This window comes from Periophthalmus magnuspinnatus, chromosome 6 (assembly GCF_009829125.3).
Source record: "Periophthalmus magnuspinnatus isolate fPerMag1 chromosome 6, fPerMag1.2.pri, whole genome shotgun sequence".
NCBI classification, from domain to species: Eukaryota; Metazoa; Chordata; class Actinopteri; order Gobiiformes; family Gobiidae; genus Periophthalmus; species Periophthalmus magnuspinnatus.
This window is the reverse complement of record NC_047131.1, coordinates 3552228-3568852: the sequence shown is the minus strand read 5'-3', so window position 1 is coordinate 3568852 and position 16625 is coordinate 3552228. Positions and strand designations below refer to the sequence as shown.

At 40.5% G+C, this 16625-nt stretch overlaps 1 protein-coding gene across 2 annotated transcripts in view; it reads left to right on the top strand.

Moving 5' to 3' along the window:
- Positions 1–16625, top strand: part of mon2 (MON2 homolog, regulator of endosome-to-Golgi trafficking) — a 46406-nt gene that overhangs the window by 3461 nt on the left and 26320 nt on the right. For both annotated transcript variants that reach the window (XM_033967481.2, XM_033967479.2), the window contains exons 2-15: positions 3263–3326; positions 4567–4694; positions 5831–5962; positions 6062–6191; positions 6451–6548; positions 6883–7008; positions 7232–7426; positions 11936–12060; positions 12162–12301; positions 13027–13180; positions 13750–13940; positions 14342–14423; positions 14539–14720; positions 16402–16514. In XM_033967481.2, the coding sequence (XP_033823372.1) occupies positions 3263–3326; positions 4567–4694; positions 5831–5962; positions 6062–6191; positions 6451–6548; positions 6883–7008; positions 7232–7426; positions 11936–12060; positions 12162–12301; positions 13027–13180; positions 13750–13940; positions 14342–14423; positions 14539–14720; positions 16402–16514 (1860 nt within the window). The remainder of the gene's footprint in view (positions 1–3262; positions 3327–4566; positions 4695–5830; positions 5963–6061; positions 6192–6450; positions 6549–6882; positions 7009–7231; positions 7427–11935; positions 12061–12161; positions 12302–13026; positions 13181–13749; positions 13941–14341; positions 14424–14538; positions 14721–16401; positions 16515–16625) is intronic.

The window sequence follows — 16625 nt, the reverse complement described above, 5'->3', positions numbered from 1 at the left end:
ATTTAGCTGTGGGGCTGAATGAATGACCACATTTTACCAGAATTTACTTCTATTTTAAAAAAAAAATCTTTTTATCACAGATATATTCATGATTCAGTTACTGCACAGCCCTACAGGATCTGGGAGAGGGAATTTTTAAATTCTCAAACTAACTGAAAATCGCTGCATTCCGTTACAAATCGCACAAGCACAATTTTGCTTCTACACAGCACAATAACAAAACCAAATGCTCTTTATGTCACAGGCTTTTACAATAAATCACTCCCACATTAAGCCAGGCATTCCTTCAGCTCTCTCTTCCTCTATTAGTCAATCCTTCTCCTTCTCAACTTTTGCAACAAAGTTGCAGCTCTTTTCTGGGCCAAGAGTCACCAGATGTTTTCTCACTCTGACAAACAGCTTCAAGTCTAAATATAGGATGTGCTTTTTTGTGCTAACCCCAAACCTGGATAACTGGAGAGAGTTCCACTGCTGTTTCTTTATCCGAATATAAATAGCCTGGGCTGTGTTTTCCTATGTGAAATAAATACGCGTAGCCTAGGTCCAACATTTAGTCAGGCATGACTGACAGGCAGATTAGCCAATTAGAGAAATACATGGTCTGTTTGTGTCTGCAGAATCAGTAAGTAAAGCACTAGCAGTTCATCTGAGGTGACAGTTTGATTTTGTTCTAAATGAGTATTGATTAGGGTTGATTTTGATAGTAAGGAATAAACTTGATACTCAATACCGATTCCGATACCATGATTCTAATAAAAACACTCTTTATTCAGACAGTAGAATGTTAATTTCAACATTGAATGATAATATTTCCTTTTATATTACCATGTCTGTGTAATCATCCACGTATGTCGTCTTTTACTTGTTCAGATACCACTCAAGATCATTGTAAATCTATTCAGGAAAGGCTCATTTCTGTCCAGTGAATGTGACTTTTTTAGTATCTTTACTTGCTAAAATGAATATCTAGTCTCAATACTAGTTTTAGTATCGATTATTATCTGATTTTTGATACTGACAACCCTACCATACCAAAGGAATATCACTGTAAAGTCAGTCCATAAGTTTGTAAAGTGGTTGGGATTTTCCAGTTTCTTGTTGCTGTGATGCTTTGGTCTTGATATTAAGCCACCCATGCAGTGAACACATTGTTATTGTTTGTGTTGATGAGTCACAGCCAGAGTCAGACTGTACAATGGCCGCCGCACTCCGGGGAAACATGCACAATAACAGCACAAGCGTTAAGTCCACTGTCGGCTCTCTCAGCACTCTGGGGGTTTGACTGGTTACACGTTGTAGTGAAGACACAAAGTAACAAAAAGTATGTTAAGCTTACCCTGTATTCCTGTTGTAACTTATTATCTTTGATGAAGGATGTGCTAGATTGAAAGTATAAGCAAGTGTTAAGTTACAGTACACTTAAATGTTTAATTCCTTTCTTGCGCAGGGTCTGTTAATTGCTTGTCTCCAGATGTTGTTGCTTTGCTTAGAATGTTCCACATTGGAGACAAGAAAGTGACACCACAAGCCCAAGTTACAAGTCACATCTCTGGAGAGGCGACTGTTTTTTTTTTTTTTTTCCATGTATTTAAGCAAAGTTTGTCTTGCTCTAGTACAGATATATTGTAAAGTCAAAATAAGTCCGCTGTGTACATGTCTGCATCTAATTATAAAGCCTTTTCTTGTCCGATTATCACGAAGTGCACTGTTGGCATGCTAGTTGTATATACGTTACGTTGAAGGCAAAACTCCTCTCTGACTTCTGAAAGTTGTGAAAAGTGTTTATAAATTCATCGCAGTGAATGCATAAGGTACAATGCCTTAAATACAACTGTTTGGACAATGATACACCTGTAAATGACCTCATGCAAGCCTCCTAGACAAATGTTCAAAATATAATTGCCATAAACGCATTTAAATCAACGGGTTTTTTTTTTACACAAAACCTGTTGACAACATAAATCTTTGTGCACTAAGCTAATAATAAAACTCATTTTTTCCAACGCAGACTTTTCGCATGTGTTAGACCTGTTTTTCTTGTGTTACGCTGAATTGTAGATATTGTTTTGAGAAAGCCACTTCAGTTTCTGACACACCAACATAAACCACTGAATATTTATCCAGTCGAATGTCAAGGCCTCCTGCTGTCAGCCCTGGCATGTTTTCAACTCTTCTCTTCCTGTTTAGCACTCTCCTAGAAAAATATGTTCAACTCTCACTTATAGTACTGTTGAATAGTGTAAGGGATTTAAATAAAAATGTGAAGGGATGTCCTTATGATTGCCAAAATGAAATACTTGAGAAAAGTCAGACTATTAAAGTGGCTGCAACTGTTTTTTTCCACATAAATTTTTTGTCCCAGTACAGATTGTAGAAAAATCTTGAGCAATCTATCAGCATTAACGAGGGCGTATTCCACTTTGATGCTGTATTCATTGGTAACACATTAGTTCCCCTTCAGAGCGCTATCACAGCACAATCAATGTGCATCCCGCTGATGATACTACTATATTGCATCAGGTTTGTGAAGTTGTAGTGTATTATGTTTTATCTGCCTGTATATTTATGAAAATGGCTGTGCAGGAGCATGGGTGACGTAGGGTTGTGGGCTGAGCTTTGGACAGAATCTTACAGCTAAGCATAAGGAGGGCTCAAGTAGGACCCAAGAGAGATTGCTAAATTACTCAAACATGCATGGGTGACATATAAAACCATTTCAGGCATTTATATGTCATCCAAGAAACAATGTTATAACAAAAAGTCCATTTAGCACAATATCCTGGTGCTAAATATCCTTTAAAGATCAATATCATTTTGTTGTGTAACACTGTAAGCACTGTTGTTCTGTCTAGTTTCCCTGTCAATTAAAAAGCCCCAAGCTAATAATTGTGATCTGCCCAAGTTAAATAGATCACATCACAATTTGATTTAAATGAAAGTCATCAAACTCCCTTTTAAAATACCGTGGATTTAATCAGTAATTTTATCCTCTCCTTGAGCCTTTTAGCTATAAAATACATACATAAGATTTACTCAAATCCCTCAGTTAATTGCTATCTTCACATCTCACCAAATAAATCCATTCTGCTTTAGCACAATTTCCATCTCATCCCACACTCTTTCATCCAGCTCTTTGCACTTCATCCCAGTGGCTCTCATTACATGGAGTTGTCAACCACACTTCTCCCAATGGAAACTCTAATTGTGACTGTGGTTAGTTTTTGTGAATGTGACTGTTTTCTCTCTGTGTCGCCCCCTTCAGGCTGCAGAGTCTGGGATTGTGAAGATTAAAACCATCGCAGCCAGGAACACAGACATACTGGCAGGTGAGTGAAAGGCAGGGGCTGCTGTCTGTCTAAGGGACATTTAAGTCTTCAAAGTGGATGTTATTTGCAGAGCTGAAGACAGGCACAGTCAGATACACATGGTTATAAAACTAAAAAACATATAAATACATATACATAATAACATATAAATAAAATACATAAAATGGCGTCTTAAGTGGCCATCGGCTGCCCAGTGCACTCAGATGTAGCAAAATGATTTACCTGTGTGATAGTAAGTGTACAACTTATATATTTCTTATCATGACTTACATAACACATAATTTGTAGATGTTTTGATAACTCAAAACATATACTATGGATTTAAAAATCTGTCTGTAGCCTGTGTTCAAGTGTTTATGGACCCTTATTCTAGCTCGTGACTGTGGTGTTATTTGAGAGGGGCTTGTTTAACAGAACAAAATCAGCTCACCTTTTATAGTACAAACTAAGTTAACTGTTCATGGTCAGATTGTGTTAAAACAAAACTGAGATTAAGGTCTAACTTGAGTAACAGCTTCAGACAGAACAATGCCTCCAGTTAGATTCACCTCCTCAGGGAATGTTGATGATAGGTATCAAAACAAAATAGTATTTGTATATTGTATAGAGCTTTGGATCAAACGTCTAAAAGGAACTGTTATTGACAAAAATCTTCCAGTTTTGTGGCTAATGCATCTCTATGGACATTTTACTTTTTAACATTGTTGTAGCAGTAGTGTAAAGTGTAAACAACAAGAGCCGTACAACCTAATAAGCCGCTGGGTCACAACTGATACATACATTTATCAGACTAGTGTCAAAATACTTATGAATGAACGCAGAGCTTAAAATGACCATTGGTTTAACGTTAGGACAACTGACAATTTATCATTCTGTGATGTTGTCAATAAAATATATGTCAGTTTTTAGTCTAGGGCTGCAGTCGACTAGAGACATTCTTGGTTGGCTAAAGACCTGGACATCGAGTAGTTGACAAAAAGGGACATCGCAAAAGCTATTATGCATCTCTATGTATGCATAAAAAAGTACTAGGAAACAATGTATTTATGTAAAAGGCTGCCTGAAGATTTTGAAGTGAATAAGAGTTCTGCTAACGCTCTCCATATTTTTTTCCTTTCTGCTGTTGTCTCATATATGTCCTTATAATCAAAATTATAAAATGCGTCCCACAGCCCTGGTTTAGTCCCACTCTTCTGTCCTCACACTATATCTCTGACCTCCATGTACTTTGTCCCTGCAGCTCTGAAGGAGAACAGCTCAGAGGTGGTGCAGCCGTTCCTCATGGGCTGTGGAACCAAAGAGCCCAAAATCACACAGCTCTGTCTCGCTGCCATCCAGAGACTTATGTCACATGAGGTGGTGTCCGAGGTGAGGAGAGGGGGGAGAGGGGGGAGAGGGGGGGCAAGAAGCGGGAAGAGAGAGGAAGGGGGTAGAGGAGTAGACACAGCGAGGGGGAAGGGGAAGAGAGAGAAGAGAGGGAGGGGAAGGAGAGACGGGATGTGTCCAAGGTGATCAGTGAGGGAGGGATGTGTCCAAGGTGATCAGCGAAGAGTGAGAGGAAAAGAAAAGGGAAGAGGAGTTTTAAAGGAGGGGTTGGGGATGAGGGGGAGAGAGGGAGAAAAAAAGTGAAAGAGGAAGTATTGCAACATGGGAGAGGGGGAGGATAGAGGGAGGGGATGCATAAGAGAGGGTGAATAAGGTGAGATGGTGTGGAGAATAAGTAGAGGAAGGAGAGAAAAAAGATAGGTGTTGGGGGAGGAGAAAAGGTGGGGGAAGGTGAGGAGGAGAGAAAAGGGAGAGAAGAGACATTAAGTGTACTCAATAAAATGTGGCACAAATAAAGGAAGATGTTGAGTTCACCACAGTAAAAGAGGAAACCTGTTTAATTATTCATAGTTGAATTTGTTCTGTTTGTCGTTGGAGCCAATATTTACAAGTCATTGATCACCTCATGGTCAGGGATGTGTTTCTATGCTGTATCCACACCCTGGATCAATGCTGGATCAATACACAATCATCCTGTGTTAATATAGAAAAGATACAGTAATTACTCCAATACTATGCAATAAAGAGCTTAACTGACTTTTATTGTTTTTTGCTCAAATGCCTTTTACTCCTTACTGGTACCTTACTGGTTTATCCTTATGTTGGATAAATAGTAATTATATTAAGTCAAATACATTCAGCAGATTGTCAGACTCGAACAGAATTATTATGTTAATGTTAGGAAAGAATATGAAGTTTAAATTTCCTTTTAGTTTCCCACTATAGATAAGGTCAAGGTTAAGGTACTCTTTATTGATCATGAGGGAAATTCATTCTCTGCATTTGACCCACCCTTCAATGCCGCTGGGGCAGCCTGTCAGAAGCAGTGAACTGCTGCTGCATTGAGAATTCATCTCCAGATCTGGTCTCAAGACCACTTTAGCTGGAGGATATTACCTAGGGTGCTTGTTGTGGGTATGATGTACTTGGATATAATACAGTATTTGTCCTTGTTGCAGGCGGCTGCGGGGAACATAATAAACATGCTGTGGCAGCTGATGGAGAATGGGTTAGAAGAACTGAAGCTGCTGCAGACGGTTCTCGTGCTCCTTACCACCAACACTGTGGTGCACGACGAAGTCCTGTCCAAGGTACAACTCGCATTTGACATTTAGCTGGATTTAGACTTTCTCTCTACTGAATTTCTCAAGGTTCACACTTTTGGTTCACGCTTTTTTATTATTTCCCAGGCCATCGTTCTGTGTTTCCGACTGCACTTCACCAAAGATAACATCACAAACAACACAGCGGCTGCCACTGTCAGACAGGTGGTCACTGTGGTGTTTGAACGCATGGTCGCCGAGGATGAGAGGTTTAAAGGTCAGAGGAAAATCTAATTGCATTTCAAAATTATACACAAAGTTTAGATCTGAGGAATAGATGTGACAAATTAGTTATTCTTTATCTTTCTGTAATAAAGACCATCTTGTCCCCATAATGTCCTGTTCTGCTTGGAAAGACATGGCTACATGGTTGCACCAATGTACCCTCTCTTATGCACAGAGAAGAGTTGTTGTAGAAGAAATTCCAGTTGCCTTTTAAAATATATTTTGCTATTAGTGTTTGTGATTTCTTGTAGGCATTGTGGAGCAGCCTCCTCCTGTCCAGGGAAACACCAACCGCCGGTCTGTCAGTACTCTCAGACCCAGTGCAAAAGACGCATACATGCTGTTTCAGGTATGACCACCAGGGGGCAGCCTTCTCTTGGTATATGTCCACTTCCATCTGCTCAGTAAGACAGACGTTTAGGTTGTATTAGTATATTTTAAAACCATTGTGCTCATATATAACACAATGTGACTAGAACATTTTAAGGACTTTCAAAAAAAGTTATAATATTGTGTTTTAATTTGTTAATTGCTATGGCAATGGTCCTAATTTTTCACCATTGAGACCCATGGATAAGATTAAGGCCACTATAGCTCAATAGCATGCTCAATCTCAGCCTATTGTTATATAAATGTGTGAATTAAACAAAGCCTTACTGTTGTCTCTGTACATGTCACTGCAGGATTTGTGTCAGCTGGTGAATGCAGATGCCCCCTACTGGCTGGTGGGCATGACTGAAATGACTCGGACGTTTGGCCTGGAGCTGCTTGAGTCTGTCCTCAATGACTTTCCAGGAGTTTTTCTACAGGTCTGTTCAAAGTGCTGACATATATTTAGATATATAGACATTTCAGTCACGTGTCATTTTTATTATTAATTATTAATAATCGATAATAACAATAGTATGTAATATGTTTGTAACTATGGTTCTATGAATCCCGGACGATTGATAAATCGTCTCTGGCGGTCAGAAAGGCTAACAAAGTACTATTAAAATTTAATGTCTGTTTCATCTGATTTCTTCTCTGCAGCACCAGGAGTTCAGTTTCCTGTTGAAGGAACGTGTGTGTCCTCTGGTCATAAAGCTCTTTTCTCCAAACATAAAGTTTCGTCAGGGCAGCGCCAGTGCTGCCTGCCCCGCCCCCGTTGAGAAGCCCTACTTCCCCATCTGCATGAGGCTGCTCAGGGTCGTGTCTGTGCTCATCAAGCACTTCTACAGTCTACTGGTACAACACACATAAACATTCAAACCAGCTCCGGTAACACTAGTTTCTAAACAAAATATCTAAATAGAAAGTCTGCACATATTGAACTAGGGATTGAATGAAAAAGCCACCACAGAGTGTGGCGTGAATGAATAATGACTATATTGTAGCTGTTGTGTGACCTTGTTCAGCATTTAATGTGCAATCCAAGTTTAAGGCATTATTATTATTTCTCACACACCCAAAGATCACCCATTAAAGGTGTAACTTTTCTGGTGGGGGGTGGGTTGTGTTTCTATGGAGATGTTAATATTATTGATACCACTACTATGCTATCTGAAAATAACCATTCATTTCACCACTCTTTTATTTTCAATTATAATCGATTATTGATTCTCTGCAAGGCGACTGCTATTGTGATTTTGGGCTATGGAAAAAATGAATTGAATTGAGTTTTTTAATTGCTTTTTATGCTTTTCAATTTGTACACAAAGTAATTCAAAGTGCTTTACAGAATAAGAAAGACATTAAAATCACAATACAAACAAATCAAAATGTAAATAATCACAAATAATCATCAGAAAATGAACATTTAAAAAGAAGAGTGCAGAATAAAAACCTTTCAGTCATATGCACAGCAAAACAGAACTGTTTTGAACCTGGATTTAACATAGACAAAGTAGAGGCCTGTCTCACATCTTCAGGAAGACTGTTCCAGGTTTTAGCTGCATAAAACTAGTTCACCGGGTTTAGTCCTGGTTTAGGCCTGACTTAGTCCTGACTCTGGCACCAGCAGGAGGCCGGTCCCTGAAGTCCTCAGAGTGTGAGATGGTTCATATGGCACTAACACGTCGGAGATGTACCGTATTTTCCGGACTATACATCGCTGCGGAGTACAAGTCATACCAGCAAAAAAATGCATAATAATGAAGAAAAAAACATATATAAGTTGCTCCGTTAGTCGATGAAGCGCTGCTCTGGAAGTAGATGGCTGCCTTACTGGTACACAAGCCTAGAGTGCCCTCGCGCAGTTGTCAGTGTGACAATAACAAAGATGTGAAATTATATATTTCACGTATAAGTCACACCTCCGGACAAAGTATTAAAAAAGTGCAACTTTTAGTCCGGAAAATACAGTACTTTGGTTGTAGGCCATGGAGAGACTTGTTCACAAGCAGAGCTGCTTTAAAGTCTTTTCTCTGAGCCACAGGAGCCAGAGAAGAGACCTGAGCAAGTAATGCAAAGCAATGTTACATCTCCATTTTTATAGGCATATACATTAATCTTATAAACATAACATTAAATTATTTTCCTGGACACAACACAGCTGCTCCTAATTGATCTCGTCTGACTGGATTAGTGCTTCAGTTTTGTTACAGTTCTGCTCCAGGCCCTTAAAAAGATTAGCTTTTTCATCTGCTCCTTCTTTCATGAGCATTCAGTAAATCCCTTGAAATTAAAATGTGTCTATTTATATGCTTGGCTTTTAAAATGCGGGAAGTATTTCTGGTGTCAGGTTAAGTTCATTCAGGGGTCGTTCTGGTTCACAATCTAACCTTTTGCCTACCATGGCCAATTAGTAATGCTGTCAAATGATAAAAAAATTGATCAGATCAATCACACTTTGAAATATGATTAACCACAATTAATAGCGCTGCATGCTGATTTTAATGTTATTATATGTAATTAAACTTTTCTAATTTGAAGCATTTTTAAACATCCATCCATTTTCTTCCGCTTGTCCAGGGCCGGGTTATGGGGGCAGCAGTCTAAGCAGGGACTCCCAGACTTCCCGCACCCCAGACACATCCTTCAGCTCCTTGGGTGGGACCCTAAGTTGTTCCCAGGCCAGCCGAGAGACATAGTCCCTCCAGCATTTCCTGGGTCTTCCCCAGGTTCTCCTCCTGGTGGGACATGCCCAGAGCACCTCCCTAGAGAGGTGTCTGATCCGCCTCTCAATCTCGCGCTCCATCCGTCCCTAACCCATGCACAAGACCCCGAGATACTTGAACTCTTGAGGCACGGACTCACCACCCACCCGGAGAGGGCAAGCCTCCAGTTGAGAACCATGGTCTCTGATTTGGAGGAGCTGATTCTCATCCCAGCCGCTTCACACTCGGCTGCAAACCGCCCCAGTGCCTGCTGCAGGTCCTGGCTCAATGAAACCATCAGGACAACATCATCTGCAAACAGCAGCAATGATATCCTGTGGTTCCTGAACCAGACCCCCTCCGGTCCCTGACTGCGCCTAGAAGGGACTGGACAGCCCTTAGTAAAGGCCCTTGCATCCCATACTCCTGTCCCCCAAAGGACACCACGAGTGACATGGTCGAATGCCTTCTCCAGATCCACAAAACACATGTGGACTGGTTGGGCAAACTCCCATGAATCCTAGAGTATATAGAGCTGGTCCAGAGTTCCACGACCGGCACGAAAACCACACTGCTCCTCCTGAATCTGAGGTTCGACTATCAGTCAGATTCTCCTCTCCAGTACCCTGGAATAGACCTTACCGGGAAGGCTGAGGAGTGTGATTCCCCTATAATTGGAAAACACCCTCCGATCCCCTTCTTAAACAGAGGGACTACCACCCCGGTCGGCCAATCGAGCGGTACTGTCCCTCACCACCACTTGATGTTGTAGAGACTTGAGGTACTCGGGACGGATCTCATCCACCCCCGGAGCCTTGCCACCGAGGAGATTGCCAACCACCTCGGTGACTTCAGACAGGGTGATGAACAAGTCCGCCCCCAGGTTCCCATTCTCTGCTTCCTCCTCGGAAGACGTGACAGTGGGATTGAGGAGATCCTCAAAGTATTCCTTCCACCGGCCGACACCCCAGTCGAGGTCAGCAGCTCTCTGCCTGCGCTATAAACAGTGTTGGTGAAGCACTGCTTCCCACTCCTGAGGCGTCGGACGGTTTGCCAGAATTTCTTCGTCAGCTGCCTCAGGAGTCCCATGAGCCAACAAGGCTCGATAGCACTACTTCTTCAGCCTGACGGCATCCCTTACTTCTGGTGTCCACCACCAGGTTGTGGGGTTGCTGCCACGACAAGCACCGGAGACCTTACGACCACAGCTACGAGCAGCCGCATCGACAATAGAGGTGGAGAACATGGCCCACTCGGAGTCCATGTCCCGGAGGTGCGAGTTGAAGACCCCCCTGACAGAGGGCTCTACTGTTCCCAGTAGACCCTCACGATACGCTTGGGCCTGCCAGGTCTATCCGGCTTCCTCCACCGCCTGCGGATCCAACTCACCACCAGGTGGTAATCGGTTGACAGCTCTGCCTCTTTCTTCACCCGAGTGTCCAAGACATGTAGCCTGAGGTCAGGTGACATGACATCAAAGTCGATCATCGACCTCGGGTTCAGATCAGGGAGGCCATTCTTCCCAATCACACCCCTCCAGGTGTCAGGAATTGGGTTCCAGAGCCCAAGCTATGTGTGGAGGTGAGGCCGACTATATCTAGTCGGTAACGCTCAACCTCCCGCACTAGCTCAGGCTCTTTCCCCCCAGTGAGGTGACATGTCCCCAGAGCCAGTCTCCTTGTCTGGAGATCCGGTCGTCGATGCCCCCGCCTTCGACTGCCGCCCATGTCTCCATACACCGGCCCTTTATGGATCCTTCAGTGGGTGATGGGTCCACGCGTGGATGGCCCCACGTTGCTCCTTTGGGCTAGGCCAGTGTTCTGTAGCAGTTTGGTGAAATATTTTGCCTATTCTAGGCCCCATTTTGGCACTTACATGTTACCTTTATTTTCCTCATGAAGCGCATGGTGTTCAACTCGATCTACGTAGTGTCTGTGATTTGATTTCTAATAGCCATACCGCATTTCTGGCTCCGCGCTCGTAAACAGCCACCAACCAATCTGCAATCGTCTGTGTGAGGAGGACTGATGGATTTTATGTATAACTGTAAGCACATTTAATGAGCATAGCTCCTGAGCGCAGCATTTCTCCTGTCAGCGAAGCCTCCCAGATCAATTTACGTACGTGATTAGTCAAAACAGACCATGTGATTAATCTGGTTTAATTTGTGGATGATGCGTTGTCTTGATTAATTGCATGCGTTAATGCTTTAACATTAACAGAGCCCTACCACTTAGTTATACAGTGTATAAGAGTTGAATTAAAACCCCAGTTGTTTTCTTGCTCTGACAATTGGGATGTGCTCTTCAGGAGCACATCCCAATTCTTTCAATGCATGAAATTAAAGGAAGACATGGGTCTTTATTTTACATTTTATTAATTGTAAACTGCGATATTGATCTAAAACAACTCAATAACAGAAGTGGGTCAATTGAGTTCCTGTTTACAACAGAAGGACTAATTCTCTGCTGCCTCCACCCCTTCATAGTGACATTTCATTTAAGTATGCAGCAGATTTTCATTTGCCATGTTTCTCACTAACATATTTTATTTTTTTCTACCAACCCCAATATTTGTTTTGGTGGTTTTGACCAATGCAATATAATTAATAAAAAACCTGTAGGCCCACTAACTCTATTTTTCCTTTAATGTTTTCCAGGTAACAGAGTGTGAGATCTTCTTGTCACTTTTGGTCAAGTTTCTTGATGGAGAGAAGCCGCAGTGGCTCCGAGCTGTGGCTGTAGAGTCTGTGCACAGGCTCTGTGTGCAGCCACATTTATTACGGTAAGCTGTACTACTGTGCATTCAGTTGACATGGGATTGTAGCCTGGAATATGGAACAACATTTAAATATCATGAAATTCAGCCAGTTTTCTCTTGTGCAGTTCCTTTTGCCAGTCCTATGACATGAAGCAGCACTCCACCAAAGTTTTCCGGGACATCGTAAACGCATTGGGCTCCTTCATCCAGTCACTTTTCATCATCCCTAACGCAGGCAACGCTGCAGCCATCAATGCACCAGCAGGTAAGAAATACTAGAAACTGTTACTAAAATTTAAAGTTTCTTCTTTACCATGGACCTTTTGTTGATGGTTATTTGGTGTGTGCTTTAAGACACATTGTTTTTTTAGACATATAAATTAACACAGAAAGTGAACGTCAAAATGAATGAATGAATTGAATGTTCAGAATCTGCAAATGGCAAAGGCTGCAACTATTTATATAACAATCATATAATTATGCCTGCATGTTCTGAAATGCATTTTGGTTTTATATTTTAGTCTTCTTTCAAATGTTAACTCTTACATTTGTTAAAAATAGGAATTTGATGATTTAATTATTCAAATATAAATCGCTGTCTGAAGTAGTCCAAAATGATTCCTTACTTTCCTAACACATTCTTAGCTTCCTAATTTTTCAAGAGTTTATAAGTGCTTTTTCCCACTTTCAGATGCAAGAGTGGAGCTTTGCCATCACAGTAAAGCTAAAAATAAGTAATATGTCAACATTTCATTTATAATTAGATGCAAATGGTACACAGTGGTCTCATTTTGTTCAATGTAATAACAATATACATGAAGATACATGAAAAAATCAGGTCTAGACACTAACCGAAAGGGAATAAACAATACATTTTACTAGTATTAATAGAGCTTGAATGGCATAGTTTCAACAGTGTTTGAACACTGTCTTTATTTTATAATCAAAGTAATATAAAGCCTTTATATTTCCCCCTGTCTCTATTTGTAGGTGGCTCAGGCGCAGGTCCACAGGGTTCAGTCCAGGGTGGTCCTGGAGTAGGAGGGTCCAGTGGGAACCTCACCACTCAGGCAGCGTTTGAATACCGTGGCACCTGGATCCCCCTACTGCCTGTCAGTGTGCAGGGAAGCGCCAAGGCCACATAGTACGTAACTGCACACTATAGATGTCACAAGATCAAATTTCAGGGTTACAATTATTGTGAGAACATTTTTCATGTTTTTTTGATACCATAATTACAGTGAAATCCCTTTTTGATTTTAGATCACCATTCCTCTAGAATGTGAACAGCTTTTACCCTGTTGCATAAAGAAAAGTAAAATCAATAGCTGAATAGTAATTGTTATAATAGTTGTAGTTATAAGTAGTATGATTTTTTTTTTTAACAACATACAATAGGTGGTAGTAGTAATGCTAGTTGATATTATATTATGCTTCAGCTTATAAAAATTTTGTTGTATGTTATAATGAGATCTGTGACCTGTAACTTCACCTCTTGGTGGTCTCCATGGAAATAAATAATTGTAATGCCATATTGTGAAACATTCATCAAGCAACAACATCTTAGAGACAAGCAAATTAGAAAAGTTCCATAGTGCACCTTTAAATCTACTAAAACAAAGCTATTGTTATTGGCTTTGACTGTCACTTAGCCCTTCAAATGAAAATGAGATTACTCCATATAAGAACTGTTTCTTTTTTGTCCTGCACTAGTCTTGAAATGCTGGACAAAGTGGAGCCCCCTTCCATCCCAGAGGGCTATGCCATGTCTGTGGCCTTCAGTGCTCTGCTGGACCTGGTGCGAGGCATCACCACCATGATCGAGAGAGAGCTGTCTGCAGAGGACCAGTCTGCAGCTGAGTTCAGAGAGGCTCACCCAGACCAGGAGTGGGAACCTCCTACAGGTGAAAATAGAGGTGTTTAGAGGCTTTGGGGCAGTGGTACTCAAACTGTAGAGTAAGACCCTCTACACATTTGATTATTGGTTCAAGAGAGACAAATGTATTGATGTTTATGGCTCTATGTAAATCATTACTTAGAACAAAGTTTCCATAGTTTAGTCTACTTTCATACCTGGTTTCGCCCTAATACAGGCCTATACAGTAGTCCAGGTGGTACTCAGAAAGGCTGTTATCTTATGGTAATTGTAAAGGCAATGTAGACAGATTATTAATGTACGTATTTGACTCAGAGGTCACCGCTGCAGCATTTAATTACTTTCACTTTCTCTAATAACGTTTATGTTAAATTTATCTGTGACAAATGACAACTACTGAGTCCACATGAATCCTTTGTTGTGTTTCAGGAGCTCACTTGGTGTGGGAGGAGATGGTCAGTGCGTGCTGGTGTGGTCTTTTGGCAGCATTATCTTTGCTGCTAGATGCCAGGTAATATCATTTATACAATACTGTGGCTTATATTTCATTGGATTTCTAATGGATAGGTGTAATGTAATTGAAATAGAGAATGTTATGTTAATTTTGTGCACCACTTCCCCTTCAGCACGGATGAGACGGCGACAGAGAACATTTTGAAGGCAGAACTGACCATGGCATCTCTGTGCGGTCGTCTGGGTTTGGTCACTCCACGAGATGCGTTCATCACGGCCATCTGTAAAGCCTCTCTGCCCCCTCACTACGCACTCACAGTCCTCACCACCAACGCCAGCAGCATTTCCAGCAAAGGTACTTTATCACTCTGTTGTATTGTGAACTATTGATATTACTGAATACTGAAAATACCAAAACTGAAATGGAGTTTTAGAATGATCTTGATCTATAAGAACAGATATAAAACCACATGGTTGTAAGTAGGCCTATCACAATAATTACTGTATCAGTTTATCATTGAATAATTAAAGAGACAGTATTTTTTGGGCTCAGTATTTATCATATGTACATTTTTGAGGTACCTTTTCTTAATTTGTGAAACATTTGTGCTGTAGAATAATGATTTATCTTTATTGATCCTTTATTATCTACTTTTTTATCTACAATATGGCTCAGTAGCATTTTCTATGCTCCTAAAATCACCATCAATTGCAATATTTTCTGAAGATTCATATCACACTTCAAAATCTTTTAGAATGACAGGCCCAAGTGCTATTGTTTTGTGTTATATTGTTATATTGTGTAGCCTAAAAATAAGTTTTATACCCTGTCTGGGAGATTACAGCATAAGGTTGTTCACTTTTTTTGCTCTTTTTGCAGCATTTTGCTATATTTATCATAAACAATACCAACATTCACAATATTCTCGATAATTTGATACATTGCCCACCTTTAGAGCTACATGTGAAGCATGACAATTGTTATTATTTTTTCATGGTTAAGGCCAAGAGTTATGGCTGATGTATAAGAAAATTATAATAATTTTCTCTTAAATTACTTAATATTAAACGAATAAATGATTTGATTTGGTCTTTCTCTTCTCAACACCATTAATTCCCTTCAGCCCTGAGCCAGGCCTCCAGTCTTTATGCTTATTTATTCTGTTGGACTAATGAATGCTCGTCTGCTCCCGTATGGTTATACACACAAACGAGCTGCTGCTACACTTCACCATGTAAAGTGCTGCCAGACGCCGTCCCCATTGCCCTAAACTATAATCCCTCATTTTGCATGTTCATTTCTGCATTTTCAGCAAGTGTCTAGGGGCAGTGTACACATTAACATTGAAAGAATTTTAGCTGTTAAAACAACGAAGAAGGTTGTCCCACATAGTATATTAGCAATATCTAGATTTATGTCACATTAACTTTACTTTGCCATTCAGAAAGTTTAATTTCATAAAGCTGGGCAGATAGAGAATGGTGATCTGTAACAAGCAATACAGTAATTTATATACTAAAACTAATAAATCACATAAATGGGGCCAAAGTGGACCTTTTCTGAATAGGCAAGGCAAGATTATTTGTATAGCACAATTCATACACAAAGTTATTCAATGTCCTTTACAGAATAAGAAAGATATTAAAATCACAATACAACAAATCAAAAATTAATTATCTTAAAATTGACATTAAAAGAGAAGAGTGCAGAATAAAAACCTCCCAGTCATATGCACAGATAAACAATAGTTTTAAAATGTTCTTGATAAGACCACATGGTAAAAAATAAATTGCTATTATGTGGAGAAATTACATTCTATTATCAAAAAAAAGTATTTTTCAGTCTAGTTAAAAATTGTAGTGGAGTAGATATCTGTTCTCAAGTAGTAAGGATAATAAAGTGTCCATTGTAAAGTGTAGTTGAAGTACAGATACTTACAGATTTTATTCAAGTGCTTTACTTTTACTTGTTACTTCCCACTGCTGCTGTAGGTGTGATAACTAACAGTATCGGTCATGTTCTTGTGTGTTTGCAGCCTACTCCATCCAGGGTCAGAATGTGCAGATCATCAGCCCCTCCAGTGAGTCCCACCAGCAGGTGGTGGCAGTGGGGCAGCCTCTGTCAGCTCAGCCCCAGGGCACTGTGGTGGTGAGAGACATTAGTCCTGTTTTACCTGTTACACACAGAGACTGTACAGTTACACCATGAACACAGATGACATCACTCCATCCTATAGCTGGAAGGGTTGAGTTGAAAATG